The sequence below is a fragment of the Megalops cyprinoides genome, chromosome 24 (assembly GCF_013368585.1).
Source record: "Megalops cyprinoides isolate fMegCyp1 chromosome 24, fMegCyp1.pri, whole genome shotgun sequence".
Lineage (NCBI taxonomy): Eukaryota > Metazoa > Chordata > Actinopteri > Elopiformes > Megalopidae > Megalops > Megalops cyprinoides.
Genome location: NC_050606.1, coordinates 21,533,516 through 21,555,279, shown reverse-complemented (window position 1 = coordinate 21,555,279; position 21,764 = coordinate 21,533,516). Strand labels below are relative to the sequence as shown.

Below are 21,764 nucleotides of genomic sequence, written 5' to 3'. Positions count from 1 at the left end.
GGCAGCAGGGATGTGTGTGGGTCTCAGCGCTAGAGCTGAGCTGCTGCAGGTTTAAAGCAGCATGCTAATGAGTAAGACGGTGTCACCTCTGGGGCCCCTCCACTGTGAAGCAGCACATCAGACGTGGCATTAGCTTAGCGAGGTGCTCCTGAGAGCTGCTCTGTGGCCTCTTCGAGCTGTGCCGCTCAGATGGAATTGGTGACAAAAGAGCTACATTAACGAGGGGAGGCTGTACGTAGGCGGGGAATGTGTCTTGACTGAGTAATGTAATCGTTTATGTTCTGTGCCTCCGCTGGAATGTGATATAGCACAGTATTACCATTCATCCCGTTCATAACCAGAGTTTATTGTATTATTAAAGGAGGAATATTAAATGTGGTTACTAATATGAACATGATTTGAAGGGTTCAGAAGGCACATGTTTTTGGCTGTGGCACTGGTGTTGCCAGGCAGGTGTGAGGTGTTACCTGTCCTGGTGGGGGAGTGAAGTCCCAGCAGCTAGCAAGCAGCCCCATTCATACTTGTCCCCTCTCCCTTCATACCTGTCCCCTCTCCATCTATACCTGTCCCCTCTCCATTTATACCTGTCCCCTCTCCCTTCATACCTGTCCCCTCTCCATCTATACCTGTCCCCTCTCCCTTCATACCTGTCCCCTCTCCATTTATACCTGTCCCCTCTCCCTTCATACCTGTCCCCTCTCCATCTATACCTGTCCCCTCGCCGCTCACCCCGTCCCCTCTCCGCTCACACCTGTCCCCTCTCCGCTCACACCTGTCCCCTCTCCGCTCACACCTGTCCCCTCTCCGCTCACACCTGTCCCCTCTCCGCTCACCCCTGTGCCCTCTCTGCTCACCCCTGTGCCCTCTCTGCTCACCCCTGTGCCCTCTCCGCTCACACCTGTCCCCTCGCCGCTCACCCCGTCCCCTTGCCGCTCACCCCGTCCCCTCTCCGCTCACACCTGTCCCCTCTCCGCTCACACCTGTCCCCTCTCCGCTCACCCCTGTGCCCTGTGCCCTCTCCGCTCACCCCTGTCCCCTCGCCGCTCACCCCTGTCCCCTCGCCGCTCACCCCGTCCCCTTGCCGCTCACCCCGTCCCCTCTCCGCTCACACCTGTCCCCTCTCCGCTCACACCTGTCCCCTCTCCGCTCACCCCTGTGCCCTGTGCCCTCTCCGCTCACCCCTGTCCCCTCGCCGCTCACCCCTGTCCCCTCGCCGCTCACCCCTGTGCCCTCTCCGCTCACCCCTGTGCCCTCTCCGCTCACCCCTGTGCCCTCTCCGCTTACACCTGTCTTTTCTTTGTTCCTGATGCAGTGTGAATCACCATGACGACCGAGTCAGGTTCCGAGTCGGAACCCAAGCAGCAGCAGCAGCAGCAACAGCAGCAGCAGCCGCCGCCGCCACAGGAGTCCAACGCCGCCGTGCCCGCACAGGCCCCGCCAACCCAGGTCACGCAGCCGTTTGACAGGGAGCAGTTTCCTGCTGCCGCCGGCCACAGCACGCCTGCTAAGAAGGACCAGGTGAGTCCCTGCACATGACCCTTGACCCTTCACATCTGATCTCTGACCCCTGCAGACACCCTGAAGCCGCCAGACAGACCCTCCCACAGGAAGGAGCTAGCTCTCAGCTCAGCTGGGTCACCCTCCTCACCCATGTTGTGGGACCATAAATACATAAAAACATAAAACAAAAGTGGAGAAGATCAGCTTTAAACATCCAGCTGACTCCCCAGCTGGCGTGGGGTGTGATGTTCACACCGCCGCAGTGCCTTCCTTTGTCTCCCGTTTGATACGGAGTGTCAGGAACCCTGCCAAGGCACTCTCAGGCCAGTCTCAGCTGCAGTGTGGCGTAGGAGGGCTAATTCACCAGACCCTTGCTATTCAAACAGCCACAGCTCCCCACTCAGGCTAACACAGCGCAGCAAGGTCCCCATGGGGAATCGCGGTAGCAGTGCGTAATGGCTGATATCGACTTATCGGTGTTTGTGTAGAAGGCAGCTGGAGCTGGTAACCCTGGGGAGCTTGTCGAGTTAGAAGCACCGGGCACTCACAGATCCCCGCTGTGAAGGCTGTTTGCTGGCTGAGTGAATGGCACTGCGTGTCCTGCCAAGCACTATCCCTGGATTGAACTGTCTACTTTTTTTTCCCCCCAAACTTTCATGCGTAACTGAACAAAATCAATCTCAATTTCCGAACTGATTGCCATTTTAAATGATAACAGTTAAAAAAAAAAACATTAAAAACCAATGTTAAATCACAAAATGCCTTTGTACTGTGCAGCTCTTGCAGTTGCATGTTAAGCACGCAAGCTTAATTGTGCAAAAATAGATGTCAGTGCGATCTTGAGCTTTGTGTCCAGAGACAGTGTGCACATCCTCTTTGCTTAGTTTTAATCCCACACAGGGCGTGGTTTTTGATAATTAAACACCAGAGATGGAGCCTGACCCACGTCCTTTCTCCTGGAGAGACCCCTCACACCACAACGCCTTTCCTGTCGGCGGGTTCGAAAGTAGCTTAGTAACATGACTCAGCAGGAACTGTGCGGGTGCCGCTCAGCCCCTGCTGTTAACAGCCCTCCTCCTTCTCCACCGAACCACACGTAGAGATGACTCTGTCCAGACGAGCGCCCATGTTTTGAATTAGCTCGTCTGCTCATTAATCCTGAAAGATTAGAGGGAAGATTAAGCAGCTATTTAATGAACTGTCTCCAAACCTGCCCGTTATCACGGCAGCTTACATTATGTCCTTATTAGCACAGTCATATGTACATAGCCGTGTGTGAAGCAGTTTCAGGGTTTGTGTCTTAATTCGCAGGTCAGTTAGTGTTTGAGCTGTTGATGTATTTGAGAGAGGGAAATGGAGAGGGTTAAGTTCAGAACAGAAGTATTAAGTACATTTTTTAAAGGAACTGAATTGAACTGAACTTCTGCTGAATTGGTCCTCCCAGGTTATTCCCCAAAGGAGGTTAAAGAAGCAGTGCAGTGATCCTTAGCTTTTCAGAATAGTACGCATTGTTTATTTAGTTTGAAAGTATAAATTCTTCATTCTAAGTTGTATTAACTTTCAGTGCCCTTTCTTAGAGTCCTTTGCAAATCGTGATTCAGGATTTAGCTTTCGAGGGTTAGGAAAATTGGATTTGGCTTTCAAAGGTTTTGGTCAGTCTCTGCAGCGCTGTTCACTAATTCAGTGTAGTGGTGGGTTCTGCTATATTTTTGGGGTGTTTTCATCACTGTCTGACACTGTCCTACCCCCGCTTTCCCCCTTCTTCCCCCAGAACGGGGAAAGAGAGGCAGAAGGAGTCCCACCGAGCAAACCCGAATACCAGCCATTTGAGGACGACAAGGCGTCTCACAGGTCCTCGTCCAGCAAGCTGTCCAAGTCTCCCCTGAAGACAGCCAAGAAGCCCAAGAACATGCAGTGCAAGGTCACGCTCCTGGACGGCTCCGACTACACCTGCGTGGTGGAGGTGAGACACGTTGGGGGGTAGTGGGGTCAGAGCCCTCGCAGAACAGTGCGGGGGCCGGGGGGGGGGTTCCTGTGGCGTTGGCCTGGGGGGGAACTGGCTCATTACTCTCATCCTGTGTAAACCTGTCAGGACCGGAACTGAGGCAGCACATTGCTGTCACGCATCCTCCTCTCCGGTCCGTTACCTGGCACTGTGGGCCATCCTCTGAAATCAGCACTTTAGTTACAGTCAGCCATGTTACATAAGTCATCATGAGGTGCAGTTCAATCTGGTGGATGAAACGGCTTTTTTCTTAGAGGAAGTCAATGAATGTTTATTCAAGCGTACCAAGCACACTCCATGTAATGGACAAAACATGGCTCATTTATAAATTCTACTAGCCATATGTCTAACCGTATGGCTTTTCCTGGGTTTTTATTTTCGTATAGTACCGCTGTAGTTGCTTTAACGTCACAGCAAAAAGTGTTATTTCTGCACTGCGGTGGCTGGCACATTGCAGCGCGTTACGCTTTTCCTGAGCTGTGGCTGTTCTGTCAGCCCATCACAGCTAAACTCATTTAATACCCCTGGCTTTTTCACCACGGAAATTCAGTTACCAGAGGAAAACATTCTTCTGGGAAACAGTGAAAAAAAGTCCTGACCTGACAGAATCAATCAGGTTGTCTCCTGCAGGGCTGTCTGAGCGCTGGGTAAATGTCATTGGCTTTGGCATCCGGTGCTGGCCGCTACCTGCACGGCTGCCCCTCACCTGAACCGTGTTTAAATATCACCAGTGTGAGGTATTTCAGATGGAGAAGGCCGCAGGGAAGGCACCGCATCGAAGGGGAGCGACCGCAGCGGCCTTTTTAATCAAAGCTGTGCACAGAAACGAATTCCCGCTGTAAAGCAGCAGACCGGAGTGTTGTTTTGTGGTTCCCCCACGAGCCATAGTAGCGTCGGCCTTTTCATTAGCGGGGATTAGCCCGAAGTTTAGTAAGCTGATTTGGCCGGCTCGCTCCTTGCCCGCGCAAACAGGATGCAGCGACCGCCGTTGCGCCGAGCTTGCTCTCTTGAAGTTTTAATCACGTTAAAAGTTAAAACGTGCAGACGCTCCCAAATCCAGTTACCCATCTAATGAGCAGCTGTCGGGCCTGTGTTTGATCTGCGAACAGCGGCGTATTTGTCCCGGCAGGTTCCTGCCTTCCACCACACTCTTCAAAGGCCCGTGCTGTGAACACATCGTCTCTGTCGCTGATCTGATGGAGATGTTCACTTTACCAGCAGGTCTCTGTTTTGCAGTACATCTAGCCCAGTGTAGCCCCGGCAAGGACAGGGGCAGGGAGCAGAACAGCGACTGCTGTTCATGCTCTGCCTCTGGATGCTCACTCCTGTGTTGTTTAAACTAAAGCGCAATAGCTATAGATGCTGTTAGTTCTTGAATTGCTTGTTGTGGACCTTCCCACAGAAGTGATCTCATTTCTCACTGAAAGGCGCATCAAGGCTGTGATTGACAGGTTATGTTGCTGAATCACTGTCAGAAAGCAGACCTCATCGTCCTGATGTGTGGTCTTCACACGTTTACTGCTCTAAGAGAGAAGAAGAAATGTGCCAAGGCTTTCAGTCTACTTAGCTTTTTAGCAGTATGGGTTTAGCCAGATTAGTATTAGCGTCAAATCGTAAGCCCACCAAGCATTTGCGTCTTTCTCCCTTGGAAAGTGTGTGTGTGTGTATGTGTGTATGTGTGTGCACCTCAGGATTATGGTGATATGTTGGGATGTGTCTGCCAGCATTCTGTGGCCAATGGCAGGCCTTCACTCTTCAGTCCCTCCGGTTCTGTCTCTTCAATTTTTTCCCCAACAAAATCATCTTATTTAACTTGCAGAATTACGACTTTGCAATTTTTACCAGTCCTCACTATTTAATCGTCACTGTGGCCCCCAGCTCATTCAGTCGGTCACAGGTGATTTGGTACAGAGCTCTTGATGAAGGGTTCCTCCCAGTGCACATTTCATAAACATCAAGTCATAGCGGGTAGTAGCGTAAAGGAGTAGCAGTGGTGCTTTAGTGCTAGGCATTCACTGGTGATCACAATGAATCAAAAGTGGAACATATAGGTAATAGTGATAGTAACGGAATCGAATAGTAACAGAATCAGAAATGGAATTCATCAGTAATACTGATAGTAGTGGAAGCAAATAGTAACAGAATCGGAAATGGCATACTTCAGTAATAGTGATAGTAATGGAGTCATGTAGTAATGCAGTGAAGGTGGTTACCGGCACATATTCCTCGATGGCTGCAGGCACATGCGGTTCTCTGTGCAGGATGATGCAGGTTTCCAGGGGATTCTCTTTCCTGGAGCTCAGCCCCTCTGATTCTGTGTCATCACTACCTGCCAAGCAGTGAGCAGTGAGGGAGGCTCCAATGGCCCTTGGCCTAGGGGAGGAGAGGCCATCTTAATGAACCCTTATTCTGGAGCCTAGTGCTGATCAGATTAAAGAAATATTGTTCAGGAAACCGAGTGAGATATTGCAGTTTAACTGGGTCTTTTTATGATGGAAATGCAACTGTGTTGTCCGTGTTCACAAAGTAGTTTGAAAGCACCAGAGCAGTGAACTCACAAAGGCATTGGTTTGAATGAGAGCCCATATGTTTGGCCAGCCAGACGGCCAGGTAATCAGAGATTAGTGTGTTCAGCGCTGCTGCAGATGGCCTGTGTAGCTGCCAGTGTGGGTTCAGCTTGCGTTTGCTGTGGCGTCAGTGGTAGTGTTGTCTGGATGAGGTTTAAAGGAAATCTATGGAGTGAACTCGTTCAGAGGAACTGAGTGTGTGGGTGGGTGCGTGTTCATTTGTGTTTGTGTTCCTGTACATGTGCTCACGTGCCTGTGTGTGTGAGTGTGAGCTTCTGTGTCTGTGTGCGAGTTCATGTGCTTGTGCACGTGTGTTTGTTTGAGCGATTGTGTGTGTGTGTGTGTGTGTGTGTTTGATGGTTAGTGAGATCCAGCTTTCTCTGCTCCATTTCTGACAGAAGCCTATGATTACTGGCCTGTTGCCGGGGAGACAGCTGTCAGTGCGGTGGCCAGGAGCAAAGTGCTCTGTGTGTGGGTAACTGAGACTGTGATAACTCCTAATCACTGCTCTCTTCAAGCCTCCCTGTGCAGCACTCTGAGAGACTCAAGAGTCCAGAGCAGTGCGCATTTCTTAGGCTCAGAAACACGCTGATCACTTCCCTCTGTCTCTCAGCCTCTCAGAAACAGGCTGATCACTTCCCTCTGTCTCTCAGAAACACACTGATCACTTCCCTCTGTCTCTCAGCCTCTCAGAAACAGGCTGATCACTTCCCTCTGTCTCTCAGCCTCTCAGAAGCATGCTGATCACTTCCCTCTGTCTCTCAGCCTCTTAGAAACACACTAATCACAGCCCTCTATCTCTCAGCATCGTAGAAATACACTGATCACTTCCCTCTGTCTCTCAGAAACACACTGATCACTTCCCTCTGTCTCTCAGAAACACACTGATCACTGCCCTCCGTCTCTCAGCCTATCAGAAACACCATTATTGCGGTGCACACTAGCCCCACTTCAAACTGTTCAAACTGTGTTCAACTCAACACACTAAAATCTGTGTTCATATCTACATCTGAGACCATCCACGGTCAAATCTTGCATTTGTTGGTGACTGGAAGCAAGAAACAATAGAGGTGGTGAGTTAGTGAATGCCTCCCCCAGAGTTAAAAAAACAAACATCCATTACCACTAGGTGGCCAAAAGTTGCTGGCAAGGACAGAGCTGAAGGCACTGCTCTGAAAGAGGATACGTACTATAGTATTCATGGTCTCTGAGTAGCGGGTAGCCTCTTCTTGTATCTGGAGTGTTGCATTGTCTCGGAGCACGTAGGTGGTGTGGGAGGAGACTGGAAGCAGGACTGGTTTGTGGGTGTTGGAGGTCTTGGCTCGGGTCAGACCCGCCTGTGACATTGGAGTGTGCAGCCAAAGGGAAATGTGAGCCGCGGGGTCACGTCCCGCCTACAGTAATGCCGCCAAAACTCGTGGCATGGCGCTGCATGTCTGCGGTGCAGCGAGCCCACCCCCGCTGGGACAAGCCTGCTTTAAGCGTGGCTGCTGTGCGGCGCAATGCCTGAGGAAGGAAAGGGTTAAATATATGCTGAAGGAGGGGGGGTGTCTGAGCTGCCAATCACACGCAGGAGGTGGGGCTTGCTTTGGAGGGGATTCTGATGCCGGGGATTGTGATGACAGGGTCGGGTGTGTCTGTGTCTGTGTCGGTGTGTGTGTGTGTGTGTGTGTGTGTGTGTGTGTGTGTATGAGTGCATGTGCGCATGTGTATGAGGGTGGGTCTGTGTGTGTGCGTGCGAGTGTGTGAGAGCATGTATGTATGCAGGTGCATGAGTGTGTGACTGCAAATGCATCTGTGTGCTTCTGTCTGTATGTATGAGACAGTGTGCATTTGTGTGAGAGCGTGTGTGTGTATGTGTGTGCGTGTGCGTGCGCGCGCGTGTGTGTGAGTGACTGCATTTGTGCTTGGGCGTGTGATTGAATCAATGTGTGTTTCTGACTGCAAGTGTGTGTGTGTGTGTGTGTGTGTGTGTGAGTGCTGCGGGGTGGTGTGCTGTGTTCCTCCAGCTGTTCCTCTCTGGGCTGTGCACGCACAGCTGTTGCAGTGTGGGTTTGAAGTAGCAGGGGGCACTTGGTAACTGAGGGTTAAAAATAGCCTTGCGGCATTCATGCAGATGTAAGCCTGTCAAATGACTCCGTGGACTACTGCTGCATCTAGCAAGGAACGGCAGCACGGGACAGGGCCTGAAGCCAGCAGGAGCTGGGGATGGGGGTGGCTTATACGGCCTGCCTTTTGAGGCCAGTTAAGGAAACTCCCACTCTGGAGTCCACAGATGTGTGCTTGTGTGCTGCAGATGAGTGACAGATGGGTCTCTCCCTGTTCTGGCAGCGACCTGCCCTGTGATCTGTCTTCTGTCACCTGGCCGTGCTGACACATCCCCCCCCGAGCTCCTGCACTCTATCTGGAGAGCACTCTCCCGCACTGCTGAATGCAGCCCAAGTCAGGGAGATGATGTGCAAAGCTCTTCAAAGCCTTGCTGATTCATACTTCATATCTGTATGCTTGAAGTGGCTTAAACAAAATCCACCAACAAAACACTCCCTCTCTTGGGCTGTTGATCACCACAGATTGGTAATTCACTCTATTTTCTGTGATCCGCACATGCAGGAATGAGTTTGTGGTAAATGAATTACTAATATTTAAAACCGAACAGATATTTAATACAGTGCTAATGGTTCTGAAATAGTCAAGATCCAACAACCACCCTGCCTCCCAGGGAGTCTTTATATCTATATGGTCTGCCTGTTTTCCAGGACTGCATCTTGTTCAACGCTGCAAGGATGCGGTGGAATTAGCACTTGTGCGTATGTGCATACATATAGGTATTTTTGTCCAGTGGCCTGTGACTGCAGCTGACAAGCTGCTGTAACACAATGCCCCTGGACTGCTTGTCTTTCATGTTACAATTCACAGGCATCGTAGCTGCTCCAGTAAACCTTGGATGTTTAGTGAAGGCTGAGGCCATTTCTCCAGGGCTGATAGGTGCTGGTTGTAGACTGGCTGGAACCTAACTATGAGGGAAACTGTCTCACTCCCCCGTCACCCCCATGATTCCTCTTCCCCTAGCCTCCCTGACCAGCAGTGTGTGTGTCTCTGCTTCCTCCCACAGAAGCGGGCCAGGGGCCAGGTGCTCTTCGACAAAGTGTGTGAGCAGCTCAACCTGCTCGAGAAGGACTACTTTGGCATCACATTCCGAGACATGGAGAACCAAAAGGTACAGGCCTCACTTCAACACTCCACACAGCCTCTGTACTGAGTGCTTACAGACCGCACCACAACACACCACACAGCCTCTGTAGTGAGTGCTTACAGACCTCACCTCAACACTCCACACAGCCTCTGTACTGAGTGCTTACAGACCTCACCTCGACACTCCACACAGCCTCTGTACTGAGTGCTTACAGACCTCACTTCAACACTCCACACAGCCTCTGTACTGAGTGCTTACAGACCTCACCTCAACACTCCACACAGCCACTGTACTGAGTGCTTACAGACCTCACCTCGACACTCCACACAGCCTCTGTACGGAGTGCTTACAGACCTCACCTCGACACTCCACACAATCGCTGTATTTACAGACCTGCAGGTCATCATCCATTGATACTGTTCACTTGATTTGCAGAATTGGTTGGACCCGGCCAAAGAGCTGAAGAAACAGATAAGAAGTGAGTAATTCCTCCGTGTGCCTCTCTGTTTTCGGAATGACACCCAGGCCAGGCAGAGTCTAAAGCCCCTTTCAGACACTGAAAGCCGGAATTTATCTAGCTATTAGCCGGAGGAGCTGTATGTGAGAACGCAAACGTCCGAATCAGTCGGACTGGACATGAGACAGACTTCGTTCTGCCAGCTCCCTAGTACAAAGTCCGTCTCATGTCGGAGTGAGCCCATGTGTGAATAGAGCAGGTAATTTGCCGGAGAGTTCACAGCGAGCGAGTGGGCGTGTTGATGACGTTTATATCATGCAACTGGCGCAAAACCGGAAGAATACAAACATCTGCCTCGTACTCTTTTCTGCTTGCCTGCATATTTCGTTCCACTCTTTTGTTGATATTGCGGATACGTCCAAATACATGCTATTTTGAGTCCAACGATCGTTGAAGAGATAGTTAGCTATAGCTATACTGCCAAAACTTGTCTCTTAGGATGATTAATAACGTTGATTAGTAGTTTATTATCTGGTTAAGCTGTAGCTAATAGTGATAGGTATACTTAGATGAACTGGTGGTGAACTGGTGACCTAACATTACATAGCGAACAACAAAAACTTACTTTCCTGTTATATTATATATATTATATATATTATATATATTCCTGTTATATTATATATATGTTACATATTCCTGTAATAAATGTATAATTAATAGTGGTGTAACAGACCGTAGTTGATCTGTGATCCATGTGGATCCCCCCACCACGGTTCGGCATGCATGTGAACAGCGGATTAATTGCAAAGTTTACCCATAATAGTGTGAAATACAGTTTTACTACCGCTGTCACTTTTTAAAGTAACAATTCCCTAAATCTCGATGCAGAGTTGCAGTGAAAAGATACAAGCGCCATTTTAAAAACCAGCAACCTTACTTAGCAGAAGCGTTGCGAAGATAAAGGCTGCTTCCGAAATCACTGACTTGTTCACTCACTCACAGTCTTACAATAAATTATTAATTTTCTGGATAAGGTTTATGTTTGTTCAAACATTTGTATGAACATCTTTGTGTCTAACTGTGCCAGCTAGCTAGCTAAGTGACTAGCTAGTTGCAACTTACATTAACCTGCTAGCTAGATGAAACTAATGTTAGCTAGCTAGCTGGCAGTTAAGTCCAACAATCAAGTGTAAAATGTATATATATGCACTATATAGTGAATAGGGAGCGATTTCGGATACAGCCTAAGAACAGCAGAACAAGCGCTCAACAATTGAGTATTGAATATTTTATAAGATTTTTTTGGATATCTTGAATGTTGTTTTCATTTAAAACCATGGGCAAAAGTTCCTTGCTTTAAGTGCTTTAAGTAATAAATGGAAAGCTGATACGAAAAATGATCCAATCCGTGACTCAGAAACCATGATATGATCCGAACCGCTGTGATCCGCTGCACCCCTAATAATTAATAATAAATTATGTGTACCAGTAGCACCATTTGGATGGCTATGTGTGATATTTTTTATAGGCTACCCAAAAGTACAATAGCTATGTTTGCTTTCTCCTCCTGTGTGCCACATTATGTGCCCGTACCACCGAAAGGTAAGACATTGTAAAGAAAACACCTGAAAATTACTTAAACTTTAGAACACTTTTTGTGAACTCGTCAATACTTTTCACTTGTGAGAATGCAAGTGGCTGGAGTCTAACTGGAAAATACCACGAGGAAATCTAAATCTGGATGTTTCTAAACTCGCAATGATTTCACGCGACAATGTAACATACTACAAATGTAATCATTAATGGTTGCATACTGGGTACTACACTGAAAAACAGCATGCAGTATACAGTATATACTTGTGTAGTATGCAGTACACAGTATGCAGTAGGCGGTTTCGAATACAGCCACTGCGATTTCTGCAGTGTACTTTTTGCTTCATGTCCTGTCTCGTGCACGCTGTACCCAGGCGCCGCCCCGTGCCTAAACCAACCGGAATATTTACAATATGTGAGAACGCGTCTGTCACGGACAATCTCCTGTTGTGTGCTACATGTGTGAAAGGGCAGTTCTGGCCTATTTCCGGACCCAATTCTCCTGACATTTGTCCGGAGTTTATGTGCGAAAACTGCTTAATTCTCATTGTCCTCAGAACATTGTAAGGGCTCTATAGAAAGGTAAAATTGCTGTGTGCAGTAACTTTCTTTCTTTTTTTTGCTGTTCTTTTGTCCTGGCTTTCATGTGTCTTTTCACAGTGTCTTTGGCTGAAAGGGGTGATGTTTTTCTCTTTCAGGTGGACCGTGGAATTTTGCCTTCAATGTAAAGTTTTACCCCCCTGACCCCGCCCAGCTGTCAGAAGACATCACAAGGTGCGGCCCGCGGAGTGCTTCACAGTCACCATAGAAACCGCCTGCCTCTGCCAATGCTGGGTACTCCTGCCCTCCTGCTGACCCCTCTCTGCCCTCTCCGGCTCAGGTACTACCTGTGCTTGCAGCTGAGGGACGACGTGGTTTCGGGGCGCCTGCCCTGCTCCTTTGCCACTCACACCGTCCTGGGCTCCTACACCGTCCAGTCAGAGCTGGGGGATTACGACCCGGATGAGCTGGGCATCGACTACGTCAGCGAGTTCCGCTTCGCCCCCAACCAGACCAAGGAGATGGAGGAGAAAGTCATGGACCTCCACAAGAACTACAAGTAGGTCGCCTCTCACCTGCCCCTTCGCTTGACACTTTACACTCAGCGTGCAGACCTCAGATTAGTCTGAAGGCCACCTAGGGCAGTTAGCCTAACAGTTGTTTACCTAGCGGTTGTCATTCGAAATTAACATCTAGGTGGAGTTTTAAATTGATAGTGAATTTTCTGTGGAAAAAAAAAAACACCAGTATGGACACAAGCCCTGGTGAAAGTGTTTGGATGGACATGCCATGCATACACCAATCTAATGGTCTATTACTGGACGTTTAAAAGCTTGAATCAATCAAATACTTTCCCTGACTTGCATTCATTTGTCAAAGCGGCCAAGGTTTGCTTTAATAAAGGACAGACATGAGGTGAAGCAGTTTGAGGGACTGCTCTCAGTTTCAGGGAACGTGTCGTTACTGTGGAGGTCCTGCTGGGTGGGCGGGCGCTGGGAGGAGGGAGGGGGGTGGGGGTGGAGCTGATATTAATTGTACCAGAGCTGGGAGTGAACCCCTCCTACCCCTCTGACCCCGTGAGTCACGGCTCATCTCACACTGTGGCCTTGAAGCCCCACTGCTCCCACGCGCCGGCCTGCAGGCCCCCTCCGCAGAGCTAAACCACCACCCCACTGCACTCTCATCAGAAGCAACAGCAGGGGATTTTTCAGGCCAATATCCCCCTCTGTTGCAGCATGGAGTCCCATGGTGACACCTAGGCTGCCGAGGGGTGCGGGGGGATTGCCTGAATTATGGCCTTGCCGGATATTTTGCCCAGAGCTTACTGCTACTACAAAATATTAATGAGTGCCTTTTTATTGTCTGAACAAAAAAAATGACTTTCATTTAAGGTTGAGATTTGATTGAAGTTCTGTAGAAAGCTGGAAATAGGTATTTGAAATGGAGACCTTGGGGATGTACCAAACATGCATAAATTGGTTGGATGTGTAAAGCTGCACCTTCAGGTCCCAGGCAAGGCCCGGTGTGTGTGGAATTTTCTGGCTTTGGTTTGGATAAGAGTTAGCTTCTCATATAGAGCACAGTATACACAAATACTGTCTGTTCTCTTCTCCACTGTCCTTCTTTTCTCTACTGTTCTAATTTCCTTGACTCCCCTGTCCTAAATCTAAAACATTGGCAGGTTTTTCCATATCTATGAAGCACAACATTTTACTGAAAAGGTAGTTTTTCCTGGTTGCTGTGTGGCTGTGTTTTCCCTGTTGAGTAGATTTGTAGTGTTTTAAAATGTCATTGTCACCTGTCACTCCATAGCACATGAGCCAATGAGATAGATGCTAAAGTAGCTCCTCCCACTCACAGAGGCATGACGCCCGCCGAGGCAGAGATGCACTTCCTGGAGAACGCTAAGAAGCTGTCCATGTACGGAGTGGACCTCCACCACGCCAAGGTAAGGCCCTGTGTGTTTCTCCTACCTCATGTACAGACGCATGTGATTGGGCTTGAGGGAGCTGCTATAGCAACCAAGATCCAGTGCAGGTAGACCCAGACTCTTTGACTCGCTCGAGTGGCACCCACTGTCTCGTAACCCCATCTTGCTCCATGAAGAGCACTATACTCTTTTGCATAGCTGTACTTTTGCCCTGCTCCTCAGATACCCCTTGGTTTTTTGCCAGAATTCCCTTCACAGGTGTGTTTTATGAATTAACCAGCTTACCGTCTTATGTGGTCTCAGTTATCATGTCAGGCTCCCTTTGTGAAAGCACAGCTGATTGACAGGGGAGGGGCTTGCCAGTGTTGTAGCACTGTGTGGGTGCATGTGCTTCTTGCTGTGGATGTGCCTGTCTGCATGCATCCTGGCTGCCTGTCATAGCTCTCACTGCTGACTGACCCAACATTGACCTCAGAGATCAGACTCAGTTTGGGGGACATGGCAGTGCAATGCTAGGTCCTCTAAAGCTGAGGTCCCGGGGGGTCATATTATAAATGTTAATTAGGGGGTAAGACTTAACTAAATTGACACCTATTGCTGTAATTGCATTCCACTGAGCTGTCTTAGCTGTGTATGAGGCAAGCCAGAGGCCTTTCCACAGGAAATGTGGCTGAGAAGACAGGAAGTTGGCCAGCTCCAAGTTTAATGGTAGGCTAGCTGTTAGCTTAGGCTGTGCAGAAACAGGCATCCTTATCTTCTAGAATGCCAAGGGCTTGTGGTGGCAAGCCTTTGTTTCAGCCTATAATCAGAACTGTGTCTCTCCAAAACCAACACGGTGCTAATAGGAGTGCACAGATGGTAGTTCCTCTACCGTAGGCTAGCATGCAAGCACACAAATGTAATGTATTTTTAGCTCGATTATTATAATTCTTTACTTTTCGGACCCTAGGAAGAATAGTGGGGCTGTACGGCTTGGCTAATGGGGATCCTATAAACAATAAACAATAAATAAACAAATCTGATGAGCAACCACTCTGCTTAGTTTACTGACAACCACAGTGTGGGTGGGGATAGGCAGCACCAGGAAGGCCAGGCAGACAGTGTTCAGGTGTCAGTAACAGGTGCTGGAGGTGAGACAGGGATTAGCTGAGACGCATACCTCCACCTTGTGTCTTTTTAAAGTGCCACTCATATAGTTTGGTCATGCTAGGTCAATGGAAACACAGCTAACATGAGCTGGGTAGAGACCGTTTTGGTATGTTGGGAAAGTGGACCAAAGCCTGGACCAAGCCTTTCCAGCTGTGCTGTGGAACCGCCAGCCCTGTATCCCTGCCCTCCGTGCTGTGATTCAGTCTGTGCTGGAATGTCTCAGTGTACTTTTAGGTGCCTGTCTACCCCCTTCAAAAACTCAAGGGTAGATGAACAGCAGTCAGATCAGTAGACATCTGGCTAATGTCACCAGGCCTCAGTACTGCACACTGGTAATGAGACCTCCCACTCCTGGCAAAAGGAGAACTCTAGACGATGATTCACCAGGCAATGCGGTCTGGAAGTGTTGTTGGGATTAGTCAGATCAGTCTGTGTCTTCTTTCCTCTCTCACCGAATGGACGGACTAGTTGGTAGGAAGCTTCTTTGAGTGCTTGGCTCCACCAAAGGGGGAGGTAAGGGCCAGTTTGCTGTGTCTGTGTGCATACATGTGTCAGTAAGTGCGTGCTGTAGTGTGGAGTGGTCACTGTGCATGTCAGTAGACTGTAGACCCCATCATTACAGGCTGCAGTTGCAAGGACTGCGGAGCAGCTTTGTGATTGGCTGTTGTTTCCCATCTGAAGTTAAGCGCCCCCCTGCTTAGACTGTATGGGGAACAGTCCCTCTCATCACCCCGCTGTAGTTCTCTTCATTTGATCACTGTAGGTCAATACCCATGCAACCCTGTCACCTGATCGTTCCATTGTCCAATCAGAATCTTTGGGGAGGACCCTTTATTATGTTGTGCCCAATCATCAGACTCCACTTTACCCAGCTAGTGGTGATTGAATAGGCTGACTGATACCAGTGCTGCTGTACATTTCAGCATGGATACGACAGGAAATGCTAACTCATGAGACAATACATGAGACACTTTCAAGGCCAAACTTCAGTCATATCACACCATTTCTCAAACCACATATTTCTGGAACACAGCACATAGGAAGAAGAACTACAGTAGAAATGGGTAACCCTGGTCCTGGAGTGGCAGTGGTGGGTCTGGATTCTGTTCCATCCAAGCCCTGAATCACATAATCGGGTTAATTTTACATAACAACTGATCCGGGTTAAGTAATCGAGAGCTTGGGTAAATCAAAAAGCAGAACTGTCTCTGGTACTCCAAGGCCATGGCTGCCTCCTCCCCCAGCGGTGAGGCGTTTGCCGGTCCTCCTTGTGCTGAATCTGCCGAGTTGGTGACGGGGGGGGCGTGTCTTTCGGCAGGACTCGGAGGGGGTGGAGATCATGCTGGGCGTGTGCGCCAGCGGGCTTCTCATCTACCGCGACAGGCTGCGCATCAACCGCTTCGCCTGGCCCAAAGTGCTCAAGATCTCCTACAAGCGCAACAACTTCTACATCAAGATCCGCCCCGGAGAGGTAAGCATCCCGAACCGTTCGAGGTCTCCTGCAAATGCTGCAACTTCTGCATCAACATCCGCTCAAGGGGGGGGTCGAGGAGCCGGCAAACAGTGCCTCCGTCGCGAAGGCAGGAGGGAAGTCCCGCTGCTTTGCAGCACAGCGCAAATTGGAACAAATGCCTTCAGCTTGCTTAGCTCCACAGGGATGCGCGTCATCAGGTTACACAACGATTGACCTATAAGTCTGTTAGCTTGTGTTTGTGTTTACATTTGAATAACTTTAACAAGATCGTCAGTGTTTGTGCTGTGTAACTGCATCTGAATATCTTATTCTCATTATAAGTGAAGGGATCGTGCTGTTTGTTGTGATCTCTCTGCTAATGCTGTCGTTGAAAGGATCCTTTTAATTCTGGACCATCATTGAAGTACTTTTTGAGGCAAAGAAGTATGCTCACAGTCTATTCCACTATCTGCACAGTGAGAAAAACACAAACAGAATGATACAAGCACAGAGATCGCCCTCAGTTGTGTTGCAGAAAGGTGTCGCTTTACCAAGTCACTGATATTCTTCTGGCAGATTGAATATTTATGATGTTAAAAATATCCCCTTTGTTGAGTCTGCTGATCTGCGTGCAGATTAGATTGGGCTTTTCAGCACGTTTACAAGATGGTGTCAAAATAAATCACATTGTTCAGACTGCTGTGCTTTTGTCTTCACATCACTTGTAGCTTTTGTTTGCCTGGGAGGGGGTGAGGGGGTTGATGCCTCTCTCTACCAGCAGAATGGCTGGATTGTGATCCATATCACCATCGCCATTATGGAGAGATTGCTGCAATTTCTCTCTCCCCTCTAACCACCAGCCCTATCAGCCCGGGAAAAGGGAATATATGTGCAGTGCTCTGTAATCTCTGCGACAGACTAGCAGTAAATATTACTGGCCTTATCTGGACGCATGGGGTCCCATCCATAATCTCAGGGCTTGGCAGGATCTCAGTAGCAGGAGCCGGGAGCCGGAAGGCTGGAGTCTGGCGTCGCTAACACACCCTCACCAGCTTTCTTCTCTCTCACCAGTTTGAGCAGTTCGAAAGCACCATCGGGTTCAAGCTGCCCAACCACCGGGCGGCTAAGAGGCTGTGGAAGGTTTGCGTGGAGCACCACACCTTCTTCAGGTGAGAGCTGGGCCTGTGTCCAAAAGGCCATTTGGATGGTTTAAGGTATAGGACACTGCAAAGACGTGGAGACTAGGAGATGAACCACGTCTGTATAAGGTGTGTGTTTTTTTTTTTTTTTTTTTTTTTGAAAACCCTGTAAATGTACTTTGCTCACATGACTGGTGCATTTACGTTGCACTGCCACGGTCTCACCTTCAGGAGTGCCTCTGAGAGAAAGTGGAAACCATGTAGCTTCGGTTGTTTGTGCGGCTCTCTTTAAATTATGCTTTTTAAATGCCACTTCCTTTGTTTGTGCCCTGTGCATCCAGCCAAACACCTCCCCAGATGTTCACCGTAAAATTTCTCTTGACCTTTCTCCAGCAAATGTCAAATTCATCTCAGCCTTTTTCCGTTTGAACACTCCGACAGTGGCAGGACTGTAGCAGGACTGTGCCTCTCAGGGAGGAGGGCACACCTCATACTCCGGTTAAATCTGAAGCATCGCCCCCTCTGCACCTCATCCCCCCCCCCCCCCCTGCAGGTTGGTGTCCCCGGAAGCGCCGCCCAAGAAGTTCCTGACGCTGGGCTCCAAGTTCCGCTACAGCGGGCGCACGCAGGCGCAGACGCGCCGGGCTAGCTCGCAGATTGTGCGCCCCGCGCCCTACTTCGAGCGCTCCTCCAGCAAGCGCTACACCATGTCCCGCAGCCTGGATGGTGGTAGGTGCCTCCCCAAAGCCGCGGGGCGTGGCCTGCCGTGCCCCCCCCCCCACACACACACACATGCTCACTCTTCCTCTTCAGTCACTCACCTCCGTGCTGGGCCTCTCACAGGGTTGGCAGTCTATTTATCGAGCCACATTTGTAACAAAGGTGAGAGCCTGCAGGAGATATTTGTACCCCGTGGTTGCTGGACAATACAAATCTTTTTCTCTTTTTTGTCATGCAAAAATATTAATCTGTATCATAAGCAGCAAGCCAGAAACTTTGACTAAGTTCTAGATCTTGGAGTCTGGTCTCCATTAGCTGTTTTGAAGGGCTATCTGGACACTTCCTGCTTTGAAGAGTCACCAGTGCTGCATACTCCTACCCCCTCTTTTATCTTCCTTTCCCAGACCGCCGTTAATGTCCTTACCCGTCACAGCAAACCCACGCTGAATGCGTCCAGCCAGATGGCTTCAGCCAGGAGCAGTTCATTCAGCGTCGCCCACAGAAATGCAGGCGTTACAGATGCAGTGCGGTTCTATGTTCTCTAGCTGCGTATCGATGCAGCGTTCTTCTTCCTCAGTGATTAATTAGGAGACGGCTTCTGCCTCCAGGGAACTCCGCAGGAGCCAGCTGTTACGGCACTATCGCTGGCGCGGCCGACCAAGTCCGGTTATTACTACAGCCTGGCCTCCGGACTGCCTCTGTTTCTGCTTCTGTCGCCTGCTGGATTTAGCTAAATCCAGCTGTAAGAAATGACGGGTCTGATATTAAACAAAGTCTTTCTCATCTTTTGCACTGCAGAGAGGCTTTTACAACCTGCCAAATGCTTGGTAGATTTCAGTAATAATGTTAAAAAAAAATGTAAGCGTGGCATTTGTTTCCTTTTAATCTGTCTCCATAAAGAGATATCGGGCAGAGAAAGGAATCGGCAGCTTGATTTGATCTGGCTCTCAGAACAAATAGTGGAATAAAGCTAAGATGTGCTGTGTTAGTGAGTTCAGAGCATCGCTATTATATGTCATAGGTCTAGTAGCCTCATCTTGAATGAGTATTAAAAACCGAGATGTTCAGAGGCAGTTGGTGTTTGCGAAGAGCCCCCGCCCCCACCGCACCAAGGTGTCAGAGAGATATTTGCATTATTTAAAACCTGAAAGGAGATAATGAAGGCTCAGGAGAGCATAATCAGACAGAACATGATTGGAAGAGCCCCGGGGTGGCTTCTTAAATCACAGCCCCCAATGAGATGAACACTGTGTGCAAATGCCGTCTATAGACCTTTCGGTTGTACCGGTGAGAGCCCAGGGGTGATTTCTGAAAGGAGCATCAGCCCTCTTTGTCCTGCACTTTGATGTGTGTGTGTGTATCGTGGTCATTATCAGATCCCTGCTTCCTGGTTGTGATGGTCTGTGTTGTGTGGTGACTGTGGTGAAGCCGAACGCCGGTTCCTCCCCGCTAGCCTCAGTGTTCCCGTGTCTCCCCCTGCGATCCAGCCCCCGTGACTGAAAACCACGAAATACTCATGAAGGATTCCGTGTCCGCTTCAGAGGTGAGCACCGCCCAGTACGGGGCGGCCAAGGTCATCGCCGCGGGCGACCTGATCACCTCGGTAACGCCGGAGAAGAAGGCCGAGGAAGAGAAGGCCGAGCGGGAGGAGGAGGAGAAGACGACCGCCACGGAGCCGTCCGAGCCGGCCCCGGCCACGCCTGTGCGATACGACACGAAGGTACTGCCTCCTTTCCCAGAAATCCCTTTGGCTTACATCTCTCTGAAACCTCAGACCGTTATTATCTTATGTTTAAATGCAACGGGAATGACCCAGATAATCAATAAGGCTCGTTTTTATGGTGTTTACAGCTGAGAGACCACCCTTGAGACAGACTCAAGGTTGTGGAAACATCGAAAGCGTTTGCTGGTGGAATTTTCTCACAAATGAGACAATAAAAGAGAGCTCAGGAAAACATAAACGCAAAATTGTCTTCAGACAGTCACCTGCAGGAATAACACAAACCCCGTGGTGGAATGGATATGTAACAAGGTCATACTGATGCTTAAGTTGTTTTCAGAACCACCAGAAAAACTGGTGATGCTGATCTGTTGGTCAGCGGTGAGCTCCAGCTCCCACAGGGTGACTGAGAATATGGCCTGAAATTTTTCCAACTCCCTTATCCAGAACTGTCATCAGAGAATGTGGAACTATTTTGACACTTGCAAGTCAGCCTTAATTCATTGGAAGGTGACAGGACATGGTAAAGCAGTTATTGTGATGTACAGCAATTCAGGGTCGGTAGGAGGCAAGCATACAGATCTGGCAGAAAATCCAAAGAGACTCTGGTGTCCGTTAACACTGGAGTGCATCCATGGCAGCTGTTGATGCTACCTTCCATTTCGAAGCTGGAATGCTGTGCAGACCGCCCCCTCAGCAGGCAGTGTGTTCCAAGTGCTCTGGAGCGGACTCTGCTTCATTAACTGCAGTTCAGATAGCGCTGGGTTTGCTGGCCTCTGTGGTCAGGTGGGTCTCGGTCTTGTCCCGCAAGACGTGGCGGGCCTCTTTCCTGCGCACAGACATCGTCCCTCTGGCCTTCCCTGAGGAGAACGGCAAGGCTCCTCGCTCCCCGACAGCCAGAGGGGGAGGGGAATCAGGTCCCCTCTTACACTGTGAGGGATGGCCGAGGATAACAACTGTCACCTTTACAGTGTGGAGGAACATTAATACCCTGGCCTCTAGCACACTACCAGCCTGCAGGACTCAAATCCTTAGTTGTCTCTTCCATTAGACCCCCCCCCCCCGGGGGGGGGAGGAGGAGTGGGGCTTCTTTAGCAGGATCTCCACAGCCCCACCCCAGCTCTGTCTCAGTGCACAGCAGTATTATTAGGCCGACACCCACAGGAGGGCTGCTGCCCATTTATTATTTACGTACTTATTTCCCCCGCTTTGTCCTCATCAGCTCAAAATACATGGACACAATTGTGCTGCCAAGCCATGCTTTCCCACTGCTGCTGAAATCACGCACTGTGGAGATTCTGAGAGGCAGTATTAGCAGGGTGTTATTAGGGAGGTACAGCCTCAACACAATGTAGAAATAGGAATGAAGCCACAGCACAACAATAGGGTTAAAGACCTAACCTTCCAGGCAGAAGGTGAGACTGCTTTAAATGTAGCATTAAAATGACATTAAAATGTAAATTCTAACAGTTAAGAGGGAAATGATCAGAGCAGCAGTGTATTGCATCGGAAGGGCTGTAGGACTGCTATGAGGCCATAATGCTATTGAGATACAATATTAAGAGATAAACTAATGGTGATTGCTGGGAGTATGGCTTTTTCCAGGCATGCAGTCAGTGCACATATATTGGAGGGTGTGTGTTTCTCCTCTGTGCAAAATGTACAAAAAGTGTCTGTTCAGTTCTTCATTAAATATGACATATGTAGTAGGCATTATTTTGGATCGGCTGTAGAAGAAGAGGTCTTCGCTATCAGATGTTCCCAAACCGTTTGACTGGGGAAAGGGCTTTCTGTGATT

At 49.2% G+C, this 21,764-nt stretch overlaps 1 protein-coding gene across 11 annotated transcripts in view; it reads left to right on the top strand.

Annotated features, from left to right (window-relative positions):
- LOC118771203 (band 4.1-like protein 3) overlaps positions 1-21,764 on the top strand; it is a 79,253-nt gene that overhangs the window by 35,510 nt on the left and 21,979 nt on the right. For 8 of the 11 annotated variants that reach the window (XM_036519115.1, XM_036519117.1, XM_036519119.1 and 5 more), the window contains exons 2-12: positions 1,313-1,518; positions 3,272-3,463; positions 9,185-9,289; positions 9,701-9,743; positions 12,014-12,089; positions 12,196-12,414; positions 13,716-13,803; positions 16,253-16,405; positions 17,459-17,556; positions 18,080-18,255; positions 19,734-19,966. In XM_036519115.1, the coding sequence (XP_036375008.1) occupies positions 1,324-1,518; positions 3,272-3,463; positions 9,185-9,289; positions 9,701-9,743; positions 12,014-12,089; positions 12,196-12,414; positions 13,716-13,803; positions 16,253-16,405; positions 17,459-17,556; positions 18,080-18,255; positions 19,734-19,966 (1,578 nt within the window). In that variant the 5' untranslated portion in view covers positions 1,313-1,323. The remainder of the gene's footprint in view (positions 1-1,312; positions 1,519-3,271; positions 3,464-9,184; positions 9,290-9,700; positions 9,744-12,013; positions 12,090-12,195; positions 12,415-13,715; positions 13,804-16,252; positions 16,406-17,458; positions 17,557-18,079; positions 18,256-19,733; positions 19,967-21,764) is intronic. The other 3 variants (XM_036519116.1, XM_036519123.1, XM_036519120.1) reach the window with 2 other exon arrangements.